The sequence below is a fragment of the Diospyros lotus genome, chromosome 4, assembly GCF_014633365.1.
Source record: "Diospyros lotus cultivar Yz01 chromosome 4, ASM1463336v1, whole genome shotgun sequence".
NCBI classification, from domain to species: domain Eukaryota; kingdom Viridiplantae; phylum Streptophyta; class Magnoliopsida; order Ericales; family Ebenaceae; genus Diospyros; species Diospyros lotus.
In genome coordinates, this window is record NC_068341.1 from 39,288,723 (window position 1) to 39,310,576 (window position 21,854).

Genomic DNA, 21,854 nt, shown 5'->3' on the forward strand with positions numbered 1-21,854 from the left:
GGGCAAAATGGTAATTTGGAGTCCCATCCCATAAAAGGTAATTATTTTTGTAGAAAAAAATATTATATATTAGAGAATTGATTTTGGGAGAAATTAATTATTGTTTAAATGCATGAAAAATGAATGGAAAATGTGGAATTAAAATGGAAGCCAAGTAAGGTAGATTGGTGACACTTGGCAAGATCTCATGGAAGGGATTTAATTAAATATGGGAATAAGAAATTAGTTGGATTAAGTGTAAGTGGGACACTTGGCATGATCTTGTGAAGCAAGAGTGAGATTAAAAATAATTTAAAAAGAAAAGGAAAATAGTCTCTCAAGCATTAAATGAGAGTTGTTATGGTGTGAATTAAAGAAATTCTTTATTAAATAGAAATTAGTCATGCATTTATGTGGGAAAATAGTGGATTAAAGTAAATGCAAATTAAAGGGGATTATGTCTTTCAAGAGTGATTTAAATAAATATAAATAAAAAAGAATAGATATTAGTCTCCATTAAATGCTTGAAAATTTATGAAATTTAAATTAAATGAGAAATGGAGAAAATAGTCAATCTTGAAATTAGTCAATATTTCTTAATTTTGAAAATTGGGGAATTATGGGAATTAGAGTTTTGATCCAATGGTTGCGGATTTAGCTTGGAAAGGATCAAGATCTAATGGCTACAATTGATTCTTGAAAGTGGCATGATTGCCAAATTTGTAAATAAATAAATATCTAATAAGCCTAATAAAAAGAATGGATGATGGAGATTTAGTCTCTAGTTTATCATCAAGGGTGGAGATTTAAAGAGGCTAGATGGCAAGGATTGTATTTTTCTAGAGAGTAGAGATTAGTTCTTTCAAAATCAAAGGCTAGGATTAAGTTTATCAAAAGCACAAGGATTGTGCTAGTTTCAAGGGTTAGGATTTGTTCTTCAAAAGATTGATCAAGGGCTAGAAATTAGTCTTGAACTTGTGAGATGTCAAGACATTACATATAAGAAAGAAAAAATCTCTAAGAGGAAGTTTTGCTTGGTGGCAGAAATTAGAGAACAAGGGAGAGTTCTCTTGTGAGCTTCCAAAGGAGAGGAATGTAAGGTTTGATCTAAATCTTTTTTAGAAAGAAAGAAAGTCTTCATTTCTCCTTTCATTTCTCTAGTCTTCAAGATCATTTAATGCTTTAAGAATTCTTTTCTTAAGGTGGTTGAAAGTCAAAGAGAGTCTTGGCAAGTGAAGTCTTAAAGTTTCAAGGAAATAGAGGTAAGGGATGACCCCAAGTGGTGGGGTTTGCTTGCATTGGTAATTGTTTGTATGAGTTGCATATAATGTTCATATTTGCATGATTTGTGTTCTAGTGTACCTATAGCCATATGGAGGACTAGTGATGTGGGAGGGGTTAGTTGGTGCCTTAACCTATGTGGTTATGAGGGCAATGGAAGACTACCCATTCATTGCATTGCATTTGCATTACATGTTCATTTCTCATGTTACATTTACTTATGCATAGCACCCTTACTGAGCAATGGCTCATAAGGTCCTTGACCTCTTTGTAGGTGGGGAATCATCTAAAGGAAAGAAAGTATTGGAAGGTTGAAGGTAATGGTGCAAGAAAAATGCATGTGAAGTTGAATGTATTTTGTTGGTATAGTGGATGTTGATGTATTTATTTAGCTTTTATGTATGTATGCTTAATGTGGATGAATGGTGGAAAACTTGGATGTTTTGGAAGGTTTTTGATGTATCTAAGTATTCTAGAAATTTTGGATTAAAAGACAAATAAATAAATAAATAAATTTTTGGTGAAGGTTTTTGCTGTTTAATTTTTTTTTATTATTTTATTTATTGTTTATTTATTTATGTATGCTATTTTGGGAATTTCTGAAATAAAAGCATGTTTAAATAAATAAATAAATAAGTATTTAGGCCTCCAAATTAATTATTAAATTAATGTAAATTTTGAGGCATTTGTGGAAAAATTCCTATATTTTAGAAAATAAATAAGGGAGTATTTTCCTTGAATTTTGGAAAATGGATGAGGAAGCCTGATGTTTGAATTTCAAAAAAATTTATTTCCTAAGGATTGAGAATTTGAGGTATTTTTGAAATAAAAAAAGAAAAATCAATGGAGATTTGATAAGGAAATTTTTTTAAATTTTTCCAAAGAAATATTAACCCAAATAATTTTCTAAGGATTTGGAAGTGAGAAAAATTGGTTAATAATTGGGCCAAAATTTATTTTCTAATAATTAAGGCCTTATGCCATAATAAAGCAAGTGTGATTTGCTTATTTTTGTCGTATCCTGGGAAATGTCATCCTTGGCTCTTCATTAAGAGTTTGAGAAGGGGTGATCCTTTACGAGGTTTTAGGTTTATTTTTGCGGGGTTGTTTCGATATTTTCCCGGATCCTTGAGTGGAGCGAAGGGAGGGCAAAGTCTAGTTCCCACGTTGGTCGTTTCTCATTGAAACGTAGCCCGTCTCTTCATTTTGGTCTTAGCATGTGAATAGTAAGCTGATTATTCGTGAGTAACACTCGTAGATGGGAGCAGGGCGTTACAGCTGATGGGGACTTATTTGTAGAACCTATTACCTTGCCCCCCAAGCAATCCTTTGATCATTCAATTAATCTCAAACCCAACTCAGAACCTGTCAACATAAGATCCTATCGATACCCTCCCCACCAGAAAATTGAAATCGAAAAGATAGTTAAGAAAATGGTAAACATATCCGTAATTAGGCCCAACCGAAGTTCCTTTGCTTCCCTACTTGTCAAGAAAAAGGATGGTACATGACGCTTTTATGTTGACAATCGTTAACTCAATGCCTTGACCATCAAAGATAAGTTTCGCATCCTCATAATTGAAGACCTCCTTGATGAGCTAAAGGATGCTACTATTTTTTCTAAACTAGACCTACATTCGGGGTATCATCAAATTCATATGAATTCTGATGATATCCACAAGACAGCCTTTAGAACCCATCATGGCTACTATGAATTCTTGGTGATGTCATTTGGGCTCACCAATGCCCCGACCAGCTTTCAATTACTCATGAACCAAGTCTTTGAACCCTTATGCAAATTCATTCTAGTCTTCTTTGATGATATCTTGATTTACAGCTAAACCGTTAACCAACATTTACAACACTTAAGGACTACATTTGAGATACTTAAATCCAACCAATTGTATATTAAGAAGTCTAAATGTGCCTTTGGCCAGAAGCAAGTTGAGTATCTTGGGCGTGTAATCTCGGGTGTAGGAGTAAGTATAGATCCTAACAAAGTGGCAGCAATGGTGGCTTGGCCAAGGCTTGTTAACATTAAGGCTTTGAGGGGTTTTTTAGGGCGATGGGGAGAATTTTTGTTCTTTATATATTTTATTTCTCTTACAATATTGAGGACATTGAAAAAAAAAATATTTTTTTTGTCTTGTTTTAATTTGAGGCTTGTTTGTTTGGATGATTGAAGAGCTTATGATAAGACTTGATTGAAATAAATTATGACTTTTGAAAAATACTCTACATTATGATAATTTGTATTTAAAGATTGAGTTAGTTTATTTTTCATTTAAAATTTTTGGAACAATTTGAGCACATAGCCTTGAGTAATGAATTGTTTTGCTACTTAGAGAAGGTTTATGTAAATTTTGTAACTTTAAATAGATCTCAACAAACTCTAGAACTTGCTTGCTTACCTCTAGAGGCGAAATCCTAGGCATTGCACAATTAATGATATGATTTAAGCATTATTTGGATCGAAATTAATAGCCTTTAAACTTACCATGTATTTTAAATTTATCCCTAATTTACCCCTTTGAGCCTTGTGTATATTTGAGCCTTTTTCTTTGGTAAACCACATTAACCTATCTCTCATAGCCTAAACACCAAACCTACCCTTCAAAAGGAATTGTTAGTGAAAAATATGAGAGAAAGAGAGATGATGTGAGTGTGAGTGCTATAAATTTAAGAGTTAATTTATTAAAATTGATGAAACAAAATGGGAAGTGACCATTCTCGCATACATGATGAAAAATTAAGTGGGGGGAAATGGTGAAAATAGAGAAAATGTGAAAGAGCAATAGATATTTTGTAATCATTTCTTATTTGTATTTATATTTGTGATTGCATTTATTTGCATATATTTTAAAAAAATAAAAAATAAAAAATATATTAAAAAAAAAAGAGAGAAAGAATGAAAAAAAATAAAAAATATATATTTAAAAAAAAACGGCAATTTGCTCTTCATGTGGGATTCAACTCAACATATGAATATAATTTTGCATTGTTTTTGGGGCTTTGAGTGAAATTCTCTTGGGTTAGTGAGGAAAAATTTTCATCAACTTTTTTCTTTTTTTACTTTGTAATCCGGATCTTTTCTTGTTAACCCTTACCCTAACCTTTATATTATAACCTAATAAAGACCTATTGATCCTTGAATGTACATTGTTCTACATTAGTGGAGAAAGGAATGAAAAGTATGCCTTTAGAGTTTGAATTTTTTCCATCTAGAGTTCATTTTATAGCTACTTATTTGCATAAACTCATCTTAAGTGCATCAATAATTTACAATTGGCTACACACACACTTCAAAAATTTCTTTGTGAAGATAAGTTGATTCATGATTTAAATATAAATTGTTGTAATGTTTGGAATTTTCTTTTAAGTTATAAATTTGTGGATATCTTTGTGGAAAACCTTTGAGAAATCTAAATCAAATAAAGTCTCTTTATTTTCTATTTTTATTTGTGTTTGTTTTGCTTGAGGACAAGCAAAAACTTTTAAGCTTGGGAGTATTTGATGTGCTAATATTTCCTACATATTTTCTATACCATTCTTACTTAATTTTACGCTTAATTCTCATGATTTTATATTAATTTTAGGTAATTTATCATTTTGATAGGATTTGAAGGAAAAGTGATAAAGAAGAGCAAAAATTATGGATTTTTGTTTCTCAAAGAATTAAAAGAGGAGGTAGCATGCCATTGAAGGCAGAATTGGAAAAGAAGCCACAATTGGAGATGAATTTCAAAGGAGTCAACTGCAATTGGATTTGAAATTGAAGGAAAAGTCCAATTGGACTATGGTGCATGTGGTTTTATGCTTATATATATATAATATAATATAAGGGATAAGCTGAAGATTGAATTGGAGGTAGGGCGATGTGCATATATATATTATAATATAATGGATTGAATAAGGGAGGAATTGGAATTGAAGATGTTTTGGAGAATTGGAAAGTAGGTTGGCATGCTTTACATGTAATAATATAAGGGGATTGTGAGAAAGGAAAAAAGCTAAGGCGTCTTGCATAATATTATATATATTTTACTAAAAGTAGAGAAAGGAGGAAGAAATTGGAGGATCATGTGCTGCACATGTATTAATATAATATTATAAAGGGCAATTAGAGGAGAATGAAAATTGAAGGCAGAATTAAAGGTGGGGTAGCCATGTCATGCATATAAATATAATATTATAAATGATGGAGGAATTGGGAAAGCTATGAAAATTGCAGAAGTTGGGTGCGGTGGATTGATTTGGTGGAGAGAATTTCAAAAGATGCCGCAATTAAAGGCAGCAATTTGGCTGCCGCAATTGAACAATTGAGAATTGGAGAGAAGGAGCGGCGGATAGAGGAAGAAGCAATGATCAATATAAAAGGAACTGGAAGGAGTTGAGAATTGGAGCATTCTTAGTGGAGAATTTCTTATTCTTTCTTCAAGAATTAGTGACAACATTTTTTGAGAAGGAAATTCTGCACATCAAAAGAGTTTTTATTTTCTTCTTCCATTTCCTTCCAATGATCAAAATACCCTAGTTATAGAGTTTAGTTCATATTACAAATGATAAAATCCATAACAAAATAAATGAACATAAACTTTTATACCATAGTTATAGAGTTTAGTTCATATTACAAATGATAAAATCCATAACAAAATAAATAAACATAAACTTTTATACCATAGTTATAGAGTTTAGTTATATTACAAATGATAAAATCCATAACAAAATAAATAAACATAAACTTAGAATTTAAAGGAAATGGAAGAAGAGAATAAAAACTCTTTTGATGTGCAGAATTTCGTTGTCCAAAAATGCTACAACCAATCCTTAAAGAAAATCCAAGAAATCCTCCACCAAGAATGCTTTCTTTCTCTACTCCTTTTAGTTCTTTTTATATTGATCCTTGCTTCTTCCTTTATTTGCCGCTCCCTCTCTCTAATTCTCAATTATTCAATTGCGGTTACCAAATCACCACCTTTAATTGCGGCATCTTTTGAAATTCTCCCCACCAAATCAATCCGCCGCACCTTGCTTCTGCAATTTTCCCTTTCAAATCTCCAATTTAATATTTATATAATTATGTATACAACTTTCCCAATTCCTCCTCCTCCATTTATAATATTATATTTATATGCATGACATGGCTACACTCCCTTCAATTTTGCCTTCAATTTCCATTCTCCTCTAACTGCCCTATAATATTATTATATTAATACATGTGCAACACATGATCCTCCAATTTCTTCCGCCTTTCTCTACTTTTTAGCATAATATATATAATATGTGGGCTGCCCTAGCTTTTTCCCTTTCTCACAATCCTCTTATATTATTATATGTAAAGCATGCAACCTACTTTCCAATTCTCCAAGACGTTTTCAATTCCAATTCCTCCCTTATTCAATCTCTTATATTATAATATATATATATGTGCACCGCCCTACCTCCAATTCAATCTCCAGTTTATCCCTTATATAATATTATAATATATATAAAAGCATAAAACCAAAGCCACCATAGTCCAATTGGACTTTTTGTTCAATTTCAAATCCAATTTCGGTTGCCTCCTTTGAAATTCTTCTCCAATTGCAGCTTCTTTTCCAATTCTGCCTCCAATGGCACGCTGCCTCTTTTAATTCTTTGAGAAACAAAAATCTATAATTTTTACTCTTCTTTCTCACTTTTCCTTTTAATCCTATCAAAGTGATAAATTACCTAAAATTAATATAAAAACATATAAAATCATAAAAATTAAGCATAAAATTAAGTAAGAATGATATAGAAAATATATAAGAAATATTAGCACATCAACCCTAGTGTTGGGTTTATCGGATTTTAGTAAGCCCTTTATACTAGAAACTGATGCTTTGTGGTGTGGGAGTTGGGGTGGTATTGATGCAAGAAGGGAGAGTCGGGAGACCCCTGACCTATCTCAGCCAAGCCTTGTCCCCTTGACAATTGGGGCTTAGTATATACATGAAGGAATTATTGGCAGTGGTGATGGCGGTGGATAGGTGGAGGCACTACTTGGAAGGGAGTCAATTCATAATTAGAGCTGACCATGAAAGCTTGAAGTTTTTATGCATCAAAAGCTCCACACACACCTCCAAAGGAAGGGTATGGCTAAACTTATGGGCCTGGATTACACCATTTAGTATATAAAGGGAAGAGAAAATGTGGTTGCAGATGCTTTGTCCAAGTTTACAGAGGGACAAGTGACTGCCACCACTACTATTGTACTGGACTGGTATAGGGAAGTGGAGCCAGCTATGAAGGAGATGAGGAAATGAAGGAGTTGTTGGATTAGCTAATCTTGAACCCTAATGGGAGACTTGGATATTCGTTGAACCAAGGGATTGTGAGGTACAAGGGGAGGCTAGTGATTGGCAACTATGAAGAATTAAGGAGGATACTAAGTTCCCTTCATGAATCCCCTTTCTCGGGAATTCAGAATACGTACCATAAGATGAAGCAAATTTTTCATTGGCCTCAACTCAAAAAGTATGTCACTGAATTTGTGTTGGCATGTGATACTTGTAGGTGATGTAAGTATGAGACTATAGCTCAGCCGAGCCTATTACAACCTTTTGCCCACCCTGCAGAGGCCTTGGAAAGTGTGACTATGGACTTTATAGAAGGCCTCCCTAAATCAAAAGGGAGGGATTATGTTCTGGTAGTGGTTAATTAGTTTAGCAAATTTGCACACTTCTTGAGTCTCACTCATCCTTACACTGCCCAAGAAGTGGCTAGGGTCTTCTTGGATTAGGTGGTGAAGCTACATGGGGTTCCAAATGCAATAATCTCAGACAGAGATAAGGTATTCACTAGCTTGTTTTGGCAAGGGTTGATGAAGTCCTTGGGAGTGAAGTTCAAGATGTCCACAGCCTACCATCCGCAAACAGATGGTCAGACCGAACGAGTAAATAAGTGTGTGGAGAGTTATTGCGGTGCCTATGCTTCCTACATCCTAAGGGTTGGCATAGATGGATCTCACTTGCACAATGGTGGTATAATTCCAGCCATCATACATCAATTAAGAGATCACATTTTGAAGCTTTATTCGGTTACAAACCTCCATGACTCCCAATTGTAGGAGAGCAGACCCCCAGTGGCCACAATAGAAGTCTACAAGGAGAAAAGGCAATGGATGTTATAGCAGTTGAAGGAGGAGCTTCCCTTGGCTCAGAACCGCATGAAGCAATATGTGGATCGCAAGAGGAGTGATAGGGAGTTCAAGGTGGGGGAGAGGGTGTACTTGAAGCTCCCGCCAACTCATCTCAAGGCCTAGGTATTATGGACCCTACCTCATTGTAAACAATGTTGGCAAGGTGGCATACAAATTGCAACTACTCAAAGAATAAAGGATCCACCCGATTTTCCACGTCTTTTTACTTAAGAGATCTGTGGGAACACAGCAGGTGGCCTCTTACTTGCCTCAACTATCTAAAGATGTAGATGTGACAGCAGAGTCCGGCTCCATTCTAGATCGGAGGGTCATGTACAAGCATGGAGCACCCCTCATATAGGTACTGGTGAAGTGGTCCAATCGTCACTAGGATGACAATGCTTGGAAATACTTGCTTGATTTGCTTAGGCAGTTCCCTCAAACAGCCAGCCTCCTTAGCATTTCTTGAGGACAAAAAATATCCAAGTAGGGGGGAATTTGTCATGATCTGGAGGCAGATGTAGAGGCGAAGGGATACACGTGCAGGTAGTTAGAAGATGTTAGCTAATTCTAGAAGGGACAGTAATGCAAATAAGGCTGTATGGTTGGTGGGAATTGGTTCGTGGGATTCTAAGGACCCTTTTCCCTTGTAATGAGGCATCGAGAATTTGAATTTGAACCTCATTGAATTCTCTCTCATTTCTGTTTTCTCTTGTTTCCCTCTCTTTTCTTTGATTGGTTCCATAAATTCTCTAGAATTCTCCATCGAATTATTGAGGATTGCTTGTTAGATCCCGAGGATCTAACATTGGGCTACAATTGTTTGTTAGGGGATATTTTGTATTTCTGTTAGGGGCACATGGGTGCTGATATTTTAGAACATGCTTTCAGTTGGCAGCCAGCTGATGTCTATAAAAGGTTGCTTGTAAGAGGATGGGGATTATGCGATTATTAATTGAATCCTTTTCCTCTCTCTTTTCTCTCTCTCTCTCTCTCTCTCTAACCCTCTGTGTTTTTCGCCCATTCTTTCTGTTCTCCCTCATCAGTCTAATTCTTCCTCCAAATTTCTCTCTTAACTCTTTAAGTTCTTCCCTAAATAGCCACTGTCAGATCGTAGGATCTGACAGTACTGGTCCTTGTTCTGGCTCAAATACATGCCATCTTTAGAGGGGCCTTTATCTTCCAGACCCCTATTTATATCACTATTTCATTCTTCCCATCAGCCCTTCCTAATTTCACATCCTCTTATATGGTTTTGGTTCTAATATGCTTCTGAATTTTCCCTACCCAACTTCATCATCCACAATAGAAAATATGAAGTTCAAACTTCACACATATATGGACTACGTAAAGTTAACACATATGAACCATGGTTCTTTTCTTCTATCTCTTGGCTAATGCATATTTATTTTACACTTCAATGAACAGATTGACTAAGGAGCATATGCAGGTGTGTTCATATTGATTTTCTTCATTATCCCTTTATCTCTTCAATTAATTGGTCAAGTCCATCACCATCAGTCTGCTTTTCTATTAGGCCCTATGTAAGGTGGTGGCCAAATCTTCCGAAGATGTCAAGCAGAGTATAAGAAGAGCTCGCCAGAAGGTATAGCTGAAAAAGATGTTTTTCTTTTTTCTTTTTCATTTCTTCAGCTTGAGCTATTTCTCTATTCAAGGTATGCTTTTATGGAGTTCCATTATTCCTTGGGCAGTAAACTGAATAAGAAGTGAACACCACTAAATGCCAATAATGAACCCAAACTAAAGGCATTTCTGCCACGTGTTGCTGCAAAAGGCATGTTCAGAAGTCAAGGGGTTGACAACACTTGATCGTCCATCCTAGAGGATCCCCAAGTCCGTTGCCTCAGTGGGCATAGATTTCCTTTGAATTATTTGTTCTCATTTTAACCTCACAATAGAGTTCTAAAATGATGTTTATGAATATCTAAATCCTTCAACCTTGACCACCAGTTGTGAATTTCTTCATTTTGGTAAATGTGGTGGCTTAATAGAGAAATTGCAATTTCTCACAAATTTACATTCTGGATGGCAATCTCAGAGCCTGGAGGCTGCCATTCCGTTACTATGGTCCATGGAGTCGGGGAAAGTTAAAAGAGGAATGCACTCTCGCCTCTGCATAAGATATATATAAATGTGTGTGTGTGTGTGTGTTTTTTTTTGTTAGTCTTAGTCATGAATGTAGTGACTAGATGGAATGAATGTCTTGTTATTTTTCAATATTTTGGCTTATTTTTGTAGATTTCAGGGAAAGAGGACCATATAATATCTCTAAATCACCATTTCTCTTCATTTTTTGAGTGACTACCATAACATTTATCTATAAACTAAACTGCTAAAATCTTATAAAGGATGAATATATTACTGGCATCTACCTAGGGTAAAAGTAACAAAATTGGTTGCAAATTATATTTTAATTTGATTTACTGATCCACGTTGGCATTGCTTAACAGACTTGAACATCAACTGCAACAATCACAAGCCTTAATTGCTTAACTAACTGAGCAAACTTAAACTGTGTTGTACAGGCATTGGATTCGACGAAGAAAGCAGGTTCAAGTTTCCCAAAAGACGAAGCCAAAAGACTGGAGAAAGAAGTGAGTTAATAAGTAACTATCGGAAGAGGCACTTTTGGTGTTTCTAAGATGTTGCTCGTTTCTAATGCTTGTACATTTCCTTAGGTTGACGAATTGACTAAAAAGTTTATCAAGTTAGCAGACGATATGTGCAAGGCGAAGGAAAAGGAGATCACTGCAGGCTGAGTTGTGGCTTATGACCGACTATTTCAAATATTACAGAAAGTACAAACTCTCTCTTCAGTCTTCATTTCAAGGCTTTACAGCTCAAGTTCCATGGCTGTAAGTACTTTATTTTTTGGGTAAAAACTAGAAGCATGCAATAGCTCGACAGTTTCAGGGATTAGGAGCCCCAGGTGAGTGTATCTCTATCTCACCAGGGTGAAAGAGGACGTGGGCCAAAAAGAATCAATAATTTTAACATCACAAGTACACATATGATGGTTTCGTAATAGCGTAGGTATCATCTCTCTCAAGCGCACAATTTCCAGAGTCTTTACACTGCACTACTTGACATGTGATTGCCTGCTCTTCTCTTAGATCTCCCAGGAACTTAACAAGCCGTTCTCTCTCACTAGAATACATGAATTGCTGATCATTTCTACTTGTGTCCCGATCTTTTGTAAGGTTCTTATTGCTCAAATACTTGTATGTTATACATAGATTTACAGCCATCTTTGTCATTTATTTTTGTGGCCTCTAGAAGATTTTGATCAATTAACCCGAAGCTTGCTTGCGTTTTGGACAAAGAGATTTTAAATAGGAATCATGCTAGATGTATTTTTCTTTTGTATATTTTGAGCTATATAAGGGAGTATTATGACTAAAATACCCCTCATCTCATATGCACCTCACGCGCCTCATGAGGGATTTTTTTATCATTGGTACATCTTTATGTAGTTCAAGGTATATACAAAGGTGTACTAATAGCATTTTTCTTTAAATAGTATTTGCCTTTTAAATTGTCATTTGAAATAAATGGGTTTGTAGTTATTTAAAAATTTTCTATTTGGCTATGATTTAATTATATAATTATTTTTGTTTATGGTATGGGTATGCAAAATTTTTATGAAACAAAAAGAAGAAAATAAAGATGTTCCTCACAATTCAAAACCTTCAAAATGTAACAAAATCAAACAGCTGGTTTTTGCTGAGCCTATGAAACTTTTATCTGGAAGTTGAAGGTACTCGTTATGAGCTGTTAGTGTTATATATTTTGGAGGTAGGAATCTCCGAAAAAAGCCAAATTGGAAAAAGGCTGTAAAGAACGTAGTAAAAGGGTGTTGAGAGCCTTGCGTTGCGCCTCTATCGACTGGTTGACAGAGGACTGAGCTGGACCGAATTCCAATTCATATTCCACAACTTAGGGTCTTCAAGGAGACTGCGCAACCATAACCTCAATATTTAATTTTAATTAAATGGACACTGACCTTATCCGTTATATATATATATATATTCATATATAGGTACATATTCCATCCTTTGTTGATAAGTCTAATATAAGCAATTCATAGAGGCTCTCACTCCTCAACTGTCTCCTCAAAACTGGCTTCGGCCGCCCTCAGTTTATTCACATTATTATTAATTGAATTCTGTAAACCTATATTTATCCTTATGGTCAAGCAATATTTTTGTATTTGTTTTCATACCAATACTTGTCAAAACAGTTTTACCCAATTCCGGTCGTTTTGACGGTTTGAGAGGGCAGGACAGGACGCCGTTATCCTTCTGGAATCCAGCCTAAGGTGCACGTCATCATTCATCTACGCCCTTCCACTGAAGGGCGGGCGGCTTCCCGGCTGCTTCCTCCTCCTCCTGGCTTGACGGCACCGCTTGCGTATCGTTTCCAAGTCGCCTCGTCCCCATCCCCTCCCCCCCTTCTCTTGTCTTCCCTTTCAACTTCCCCCCCATACTTTTATCTAATTACGAAACTCCCTCGCAGCTTCCTCCATTTCCACCATCCCCCGGTCGGCATGTCCACCTCCGCGTTTGGAACGCGGAATCCCCACCCTATATAAACCAAATCAGCCAGTCTCTCGTTATCCATTCCTTAATTTCCACTTCAATCTCTCCACCTATACATACATATATACATCTATCTATACATAAACCCAAAAATTATTCTCTTATATAGAGGTCTTTCCCTTTTGATTAATTTCTTGTCTTCTTCTTATATGCCCATATATATCCCGATTCTTGTCGTTTTCTGGTAGTATTTATATATACCCTCTATTGTTTTTGACTCGATTAACCTTTGAATCTTCTTCATCTTCTATATATATATATATACATATATAAGAGTGAATTCATTGGCGATGGGAATTGATGATGAGCGGAGCTCAATGGAAAAGGGCGGGGAGTACGAGCGTGTGTTCAAGCGCTTCGACGAGAACGGGGACGGGAAGATATCGGCGGCGGAGCTGCGACAGTGCGTGGCGACGCTGGGGGTGGAGCTGACGGAGGCGGACGCGGAGGAGGCGGTGGCGGCGATGGACGCGGACGGCGACGGGGAGCTGGGGATGAAGGACTTCCTGAAGTTGATGGAAGGGGGAGAGGAGGAGGAGAAGGCCAAGGACCTTCGAGAAGCTTTCAGAATGTACGAGGAAATGGGTGGGAGCGGCTGCATTACTGCGAAGAGCTTGAGGAGGACGCTCCGTCGGCTCGGGGAGAAGAAGAGCGTCGAGGAGTGTAGGCTCATGATCTCCTGCTTCGACATCAATGGCGACGGCGTCCTTAGTTTCGAGGAGTTTAGGGCTATGATGTCTTGAATTATGGCGTTCGGTACGCGCAACGGTCGGATCTCTCATACATATAAGGAGTCAAACGGTGGGCGGTGGCCGTACTACTTGTTTGCCGTAATTTCTATTTTTGGTTTCTATTTGTAAAGGCATTCTTTTAATACAAAATAAAAGTCCATTCTTTCAAATTTGTCATTTGCCGTCGATTTAAGTTATGAGAATAATAAGAAGTTAAAAAGAAATATAAGTATATATAATGAGTGACTTTTTGTTAAATGTATTCTAAATAATTTATTAAGTTTGTATCTTTGCGTCGGTGGAATCACGAGGTCTAAGATGTTTGAACAATAATATTAATATTAATAAAATAGTTGTCTGAATATAATAATATAATTTATTTATTAAAAAATTTATTTTTTAACTGTCAAAATTCTGTAAGAAAGAAAATGATGTATTTTTTTGCACTAAGTCATATTTTTGATAATATTGAAGGATTTACAGAGCTTTTGAATTAGTATTAGAGATGTATTTTTTTTTTTTTAATATAACTCACTTACTCATGGGAGAGGTTGAGGGTTTGTGTAACGTTCCAAATTTTTGTAAATCCAAAATTTTGAAAAATAAATAATAGTTTGGTTGAGGTTATTATGAAATATTTGAAAGTTTTGGAAAAAATATTTATTTATAGTGTTTCGAGGAAATAAAAAATTAAAGTAATTAATTATTTCACTTAGAAGTAATTATGGAAATATTGAAAATTAGAGAAAAAATCACGTTAAAAATAAAATGGGGGTAATATGAAGTAAGGAGTGGTTGGACCAAGTGGCTGAAGTGCTCGTGTGCACGTGAGAGGCGGGGGATCAAACCCTTGCAGGCGCAAAAGAAAGGCTTAATTCCCAGCCAGGCGCTAAACAGCGCCCAATGCGTAGGCGCGCGTAGCCTTCCTGGCCACTCTAAGTGGCAGCCATGCGCTGCCTTCTGTTTTGCCTATTGATTTTTGTCTGCCACAACCCAAATTCACTTCACATTTTGATGCAATTGCCCTAGGAACTTGGAAAGAATATCAATGATATTGTCCAAAGAAGAAGTGAACGGCAATTTGAGGAGAAGTAGAGCAGTAAAGTATGCTTAATTTTAAATCTATTCTATTGTTTGTCAATTGATGAATTGATTAGTAAGGTGGTGTATTTGATTAAGTTAAAGTCTATTCTAATTAGTTAATTTAATTATTATTTAGTTAGTTAAATTAATTAATAACGGACAATGTCTAAATTAGTTAATAATTTTGTGGATTCGGTAGTTAATAAATTTAATTACGAGTTAACCTTGCTTTGAAAATATTTTTGTTAAGGGAATTGAGTGTGTCAACGGTACAAACTATCAGGCGACATGTATCTCGAGGTAAGGGTTTAATATGCTTTGTATGTAAATTTCTTTTGTCATGGCTTGCATAAGATATTGAGGAAGTGTCTAGGCATGGGGCAGTGGATTGTTGACCGTGAGGGTCCTAGGACAGGGTCATAAATGGAACCACTAGGGGCCACCTAAAGCCTGAGATAGGTGCGGTGGACAGGCTTGCATGCATGTTGCACTTCATATTTATCTATGATGTCATGCTGAATAATTTACTGCAGTGCATATTACCTTTACTGAGTCCTAGGACTCACCCTTTCATTCCCACTAACCGCACAGATAGCTCGAGGTCTGGTAAAGGGAAGGCGGTGTATGCCGAAGACCAGCTGAATGATGGGAATGGCAACCCATGACGAGAATGCAACCTAGTAATTTGTGTCTGTCATGTAATTATTTTGTGGTTGTGCTGAACGCAGCTTGTATTTCCCAGTTGGACTTATTATTTTTAATGAGTACTTCATGTGAGAAAATTATGTTATACCCTAATTGCAATTTATTAATCTGCTCATAAGGCACAGGTTAGATTCGAGACTCGAGTGTCATTCTGCTGCAAATGAGTCCTAAATCTCGAGTTCTCGATGGCCGGAGGCGATGAAGCCTGGACCCCACCCAGGGCGCCCACGTTATCTTTATCCCCCTGTTGCTAGGGCATAATCGACCTTCGGAGTATGACCTATTGACGTAATCCTGGGTTACGGTGACACGTGGTAATGGGGACGGGGCGTCACAATTTGTGATAAACATTCTTGATATTCTGAAATCAATTAGAATTTGCACTCTTATGAATAATTCTTATCTTTTGTGAGATTTATGAAGGGAGATTCGAAGTTGTCTTGTTTGTGGGGTAAATTACACCAAAGATCACTAAACTTTAGTGTGTTTTTCATTTTGATCACTAAATTTTAATTATTTTCAATGTGATCACAGAAGTTTAAAAAGTTTTGCAATGTGATCACATATAAGATTTTTTTGCTAATATGACAAATAATAAAAATTATTATGCAATAACAACCAATCAGAACGTACTACGTGTCAATATATAATAATATTATATTAAAATATTATTGCATGATATTTTTATTATTAGTCACATCAGCGCCACATCACCCACTCCGGCTATAAAGTGATTGAAAAATCTAGAAATATCTTGTGAGGAACTCTTCTGGAGACTTTAAGGTCTCTCAGATATCTTTTTGGCGAGATCTACCAAGACATTTCCAAGGACCTCTTGGCTAAGAGGGTTTCTAAGGATTTTTTTGCTTGAAACTTTTCTTTTGATCCTTTTGTTTTATCTTTTACTTTTGGGTTTTATTCCTTCGTGAGTTTTGTGATTGAATCGATATGTATTCATTGAATGGATCCGTTTGACCCATATCGTTTTTCTTTAGGATGCGTTTGGTACGGGAGAAATTTTTAAATTCCTGAAATTCATAATTTATGGGAATGCTCTTGGAAATTTTTGATTCCTAGGATTTATGTAATTCTATATTTGGTTAGATTTAAACATTCTAAAAAAATGTTGAGTATTCTTTTTTGATAATCTTATATTCTTATGTTTGGTTTAAATGTAACATTCTTGAAAATTTATGTTCTTTTTTTAAAATTACCTTTCTTTGATTTTTTGTTTAAAAATGATAAATTCCTTCTATTATATAAAATATTAAGACCCACAACATCTTTAGAAAGTAAAAAAAATGTCATTTTTTTATATATTATGTATATATATAGCATGTGTATATTATATGCATATAATATATACATAATATATATATTTGTATGAATGTCTACTTTAATATATATATAATATTTAATATAAATATATTACATATATATAATATGTTTGTACGGGGTTATAAAAGAGTAAAGGGTGTTTTAATTTTTTTCTTTATTAAAAACATTCCCAAGTCAATAAAAAATTTGAATTCCCAAACCCTCAATAAAAATCTTTTTGTAAGAAAGTCGCTTAAAAATTATTTATGAAAATCTTATTTTCAAAGATTCTTTTTTATAAAAAAGTTGTACCAAATATGAGAATATAAATTCCCAACTTAACATTTTCAGGAATATTAAAAATCATCTCCCCTTGTGTTTATTTTACTACTTCTTGTCTTTCCATGGGTTTTCCTCTAAATTTCCTTCTAGGTCTCCCCTTGTGTTGATTTTACTACTTCTTGTCTTTCCATGGGTTTTCCTCTAAATTTCCTTCTAGGTCTCCCCTTGTGTTGATTTTACTATTTCTTGTCTTTCTATGGGTTTTTCTCTAAATTTCCTTCTAGGTCTCCCTTTATGTTTATTTTACTACGTCTTGGTCTACATACATATCAAATAATATATAGGTGTGGTATTTACGTGCTTCTCTTTTTCTCAATTTTAATATGCTTTTAGGCGTGTTCTATTTGAAACTCCTATTCAAATTACAAAAATACTATTCGAAGACCCAAATTTGATACTTGTGATGACTCTTCATTGATGCATCCCAATTCCAAAAAAAAAATGTGAAAGTTCCATTCAAGGGGATAAAATATAAGCCAACAACCCATATTCATATTTATATTAAAGGGTTGAAGAGTTAGCCTAAATTTAGAATAGACTTAATGTCGAATTCAAAATTATCTAAGTCATGAAGACAAAAGAGGGTTGGGCACAAGCCCATGTCCATGTTATAAACTAGACTTAGGGGATTCACGTGTCATATTCCTTACGCTTTACTAACCCTATATAAACTCTTTCCCCTTAGGAATTGGTCATGGAACTAAACATATCATTTACTAAGACATTAATTGTAACATTTTTTATTTGTGTAATAAAAAAAATTGAACAAAAATAATCAATAAAATAATATAAAATAAGAAAATAAAAAAACAAAAAAAGCTAAAAAAACTAGGCTAAAAGACCTGGTAAAGTCTCTCGGGCAAGGGAGAAGTCTTTGGGAGACTTTTTCTGCGTTGGCCCTCTAAGTTGCCTCGCGAGAGAGTAAAAAAAAACATCCTTTGACCAAGTCTCTTATGTGACCAGTTATAGGGTATTCCACAAAAAAATGTGTAGTTTTACATTCGATATCTACTCTAAAAATCTCTCAATAAATAAAATTTATTTGATAAGTGTCTTTATCCTATATTAGTAAGAAGTTCTATCTCTCTTAGGTAGTCTTTGTTAATTAAGATATAAATAAAAAAATGTAAGATATAGAAAGCATATCAGACTTTTGTCATTTTTAATGTGCTCGTTAAACTTATTTGACAACCATTGAAAAAAATTCACGAGACTTTTTATTTAGTATTTTTCAGATATGTTTATCTCTCTCCCCTTTCAGATAACCATATCTTGAACCTTACATATAAGAAAAAATGATGCATAAATCCTCTAATATATTATAAAAAAATTAACAAATAATTTGATAAATTTTTTTGAATATTTTTCAATTTTATCTTGATCATTTTATACTTTATGAGAGTATTATTCCTTGTAGTAACTTATAGACTTAAAAATAAATCTAAATATTATTATTATATTCAAACAATAACAATCTTAATTATTTGTACTTAAAATTAGAATTAACATCATAATAAATGACCATGATAAGACGACGGTGTTGAAAAACTAAACAAAGTGTTTTTCATGGGAAATTTATGGCACAGTGGACAATATAAAAGAGTATGATTGACAATGAAAAGTATATTATATATAACTATTATATAAAGACTTTTTTATTATATAAAATATACCCCTTCAAATTATATATATATAATTTTTTTATATTAAGTTAATATTTTTTAAAGTGATAAGGTTGTACAAAATAAAATTAGAATATTTTCTAAATCAAAATATGCAGTGATTAAAATAAAGTTAGAAAGTATTTTAAATTTTATATCAAATTATTTGCTAAAGTTTTTAAAATACACTAGAAGGGATAAATATCATTTTTTCTTATCTCTAAAAATCAAGATATGTTTATATTAAGAGGAGAGAAATAAATATATTAAAAATGACAAAAGTTGGAGATGTTTTCATATTTTATTTTTTAATTTATATCTTAATTAATAAATACTACATAATAATTCAAGAAAAATACTATTAATATATCATGGTGTATATCTTGGATTACATAATGATGTTCTAATGTCTAAACTGCTTTTACTCAAGGCGTTAAGATACAATGAGATAAGAGGTATTTATGTCATTTATGTATATTGTGTAGTTTAAAATGTACATAAATAATGTACAAATAGCATGATTTTACAAACAAACAAGAGTTCTTTTACATGACCAGATAGATTGACAGACATACTTATAGAATGAAAGCTAAAAGATTAAAATACCTTCACCCACATTGCATTAAAAAAAATACAATACAATATGGGTGATGACATTTTAGTCTTATAATCCCATTCTGTAAATCTATCTGTCAACTTATCTGACTTTCAAGAATTTTCCAACAAACATTATACCCGATACGAGCTACTTACTCTCAAATTAATTACGTTAAACAAATATTATATTAATTACGTCAAACAAATATTATGATAACACACAAATGAGACCCACAATAGGGTAACGTTAACATTTCACTATATATATATATATTTATATAATATGTCTTTTGACTTGTATTGCGTGATGATAAGATGACATTAATTGGGACAAGTGGGTGGTCGGTAGGGACCTTTTTATAAGATAAGATTAAAAAAGAGATGATGATGGTGGTGGCGGGCCATGCATGCAGCTAATCAATTGACACGTTTATCATTAATGATTTCCCCCCGGCGCCGCCATTTGATTGATATCTGTTAATGGTATCTGTTAATGTTTTCGGGAAAACCGCGGCTTCACACACCTTGCTGGCACGAGGTTTTTGTAACGTGATTGATATATAGGAGATATAGTTTCTCGTACTTGGGCTTTTATTAGGCCCAGTTATGTTTCAAGAGAGCCCAAAAGACTTGGGCCCAATTAGTGCTGATACGTACGTAACGTGGCCATATGTTGAAACTAATTTCCATTATTCCTTCTTTCTTTCTTTTTTTTTTTTTTTTCCTAATCAGAATGAAAGAAATTATTGATTCGCTTCATTTCTAACTTGAGATCACTCACTGTTACTTGGAAGTTCAATTTTTTTAATTATTATTTTAAAATTACAATAAAGGGTAATTTGACGATGATTCTTTTTCATTCATTAGGCACTTTGATGATGTCACTAATATATTTATAAAGAAAACATTGTCGATGATAATAAGACTTTGAATTTTGGATTCTTGAGCTAATTTTTTGTAAAAAAAAAAAAAAATGATGAAATTATCTCGAGATTGACTAAAAAATCTAAATATCTTAGTTCATATTTGGCTCTCTGAAAAATTTGAAATTGACATTATCTTTATTTGATTTGATAAACTCTCTGTTAATTCAAGATAATTGAGTACGAAAGTAATGCAGAGAATTTCAACAATCCCTAATACAAAGTTGTCTGTCGTGTATTATTTTCAAGTGTATCACACATTTTCTAAATTAATAATACTATCATTAATAAGGAAACTCAAAGAAATTTAAAAATATTATATTTTGTCATATTTTAACTTTTAAATCTTAAATATTACTATAACTTTTTCTAAGGTAGTATATTTTAATTTAGAAAAAACATATTTTAGGGTAAATATTAAAACACGTAGTAGCCTAACTACAACTTGAATAAAATGAACAGTCAATTTTGACGACGAAAAACTTAAAAAAAAGAAAATTACTAAGCTACTCCTAAAAGATTGACTAGTCTCATTTAATCACATATTCTTATTGATAAGTAATAGAAAGATGGCATGTGTCTCATCGTCTATTTTAATTTTAAATGATGACTACTAATCTCTAATTCTTGGATTCTCATTTCGAAGAATCCAAACTTAGTGTTTATTTTTATTTGGACGAGAAATAAAGTAGCATGGGAATATTATAGATAAACTTCGAATATCTCAATTCATATGTAGCTCATATTATTTCTAAAAATTCTGGAATTGACATTATTTCTATTTGGTTCGATAAACTCTTTATTTAATTCAAGATAACCGAGCACGGAAGTAATGATAAAAATTTCCGATATCCCAACTTACTTCATATATAAAAAATTCAATTCTATCTTTATTTAGTCTAAAACATTTGACTCAAAGTCAAGATAATCAAGCATGAGAACCTCATACATGATAACTCTGAGCATTTTAGTCAACCTTGCCTGTATAAAGGTAAGGAAGATCCACAAATAAATCACAAATTCATAACGTTTGTACATATTTATTGCTTATTTATTATACTAAGTTAAACATTGTAGACCATATCGAAAGACAAACTCTTTCTATTCTTGTAGGTGTTCGCATTAAGATAGAGTTGCAGGAAGCAATCCCCAATACTATCATCATTTGGCGCCTACCATGCACTATCATAAAAATCTCGATAATGATAACTCTAAATACCTTATCCCACCTCACCTATACAAAAACATAGAACCCTTCAGATAAACTATAAAACTCATAATGTTCTTAGTCGAATATTATATCGTAACAACAAACCTCGCTTATTCTTATAGGTACTCGCATTAAGATAGACTTGTGGTAATCAATTTCAAATACTATTATCACATTCCAATTAGTTTAGTGCATTTTTAAAAAAAAAATATTTTAAATTTAAAAATACAAAAAATAATAATAA

General features: G+C 33.7%; 3 protein-coding genes and 1 pseudogene across 4 annotated transcripts in view; all 4 read left to right on the top strand.

The window, feature by feature from the left end:
• Positions 1-11,202, top strand: part of LOC127799084 (SWI/SNF complex component SNF12 homolog) — a 13,244-nt pseudogene extending 2,042 nt beyond the window's left edge.
• The window catches only part of LOC127799021 (uncharacterized protein At3g27210-like), a 48,384-nt gene that overhangs the window by 10,566 nt on the left and 15,964 nt on the right, over positions 1-21,854 (top strand). The window lies entirely within an intron of this gene.
• The window catches only part of LOC127799019 (SWI/SNF complex component SNF12 homolog), a 47,830-nt gene that overhangs the window by 2,031 nt on the left and 23,945 nt on the right, over positions 1-21,854 (top strand). The window lies entirely within an intron of this gene.
• LOC127799022 (putative calcium-binding protein CML19) lies at positions 12,757-13,942 on the top strand. Its single transcript, XM_052332716.1, has one exon. It carries the CDS (start codon positions 13,332-13,334, stop codon positions 13,782-13,784), a length of 453 nt encoding a protein of 150 aa, XP_052188676.1. The 5' UTR covers positions 12,757-13,331; the 3' UTR covers positions 13,785-13,942.

Coding starts and splice junctions, on each gene's coding strand:
- LOC127799022 (XM_052332716.1), top strand. CDS start 13,332: ATGGGAATTGATGATGAGCGGAGCTCAATGGAAAAGGGCGGGGAGTAC.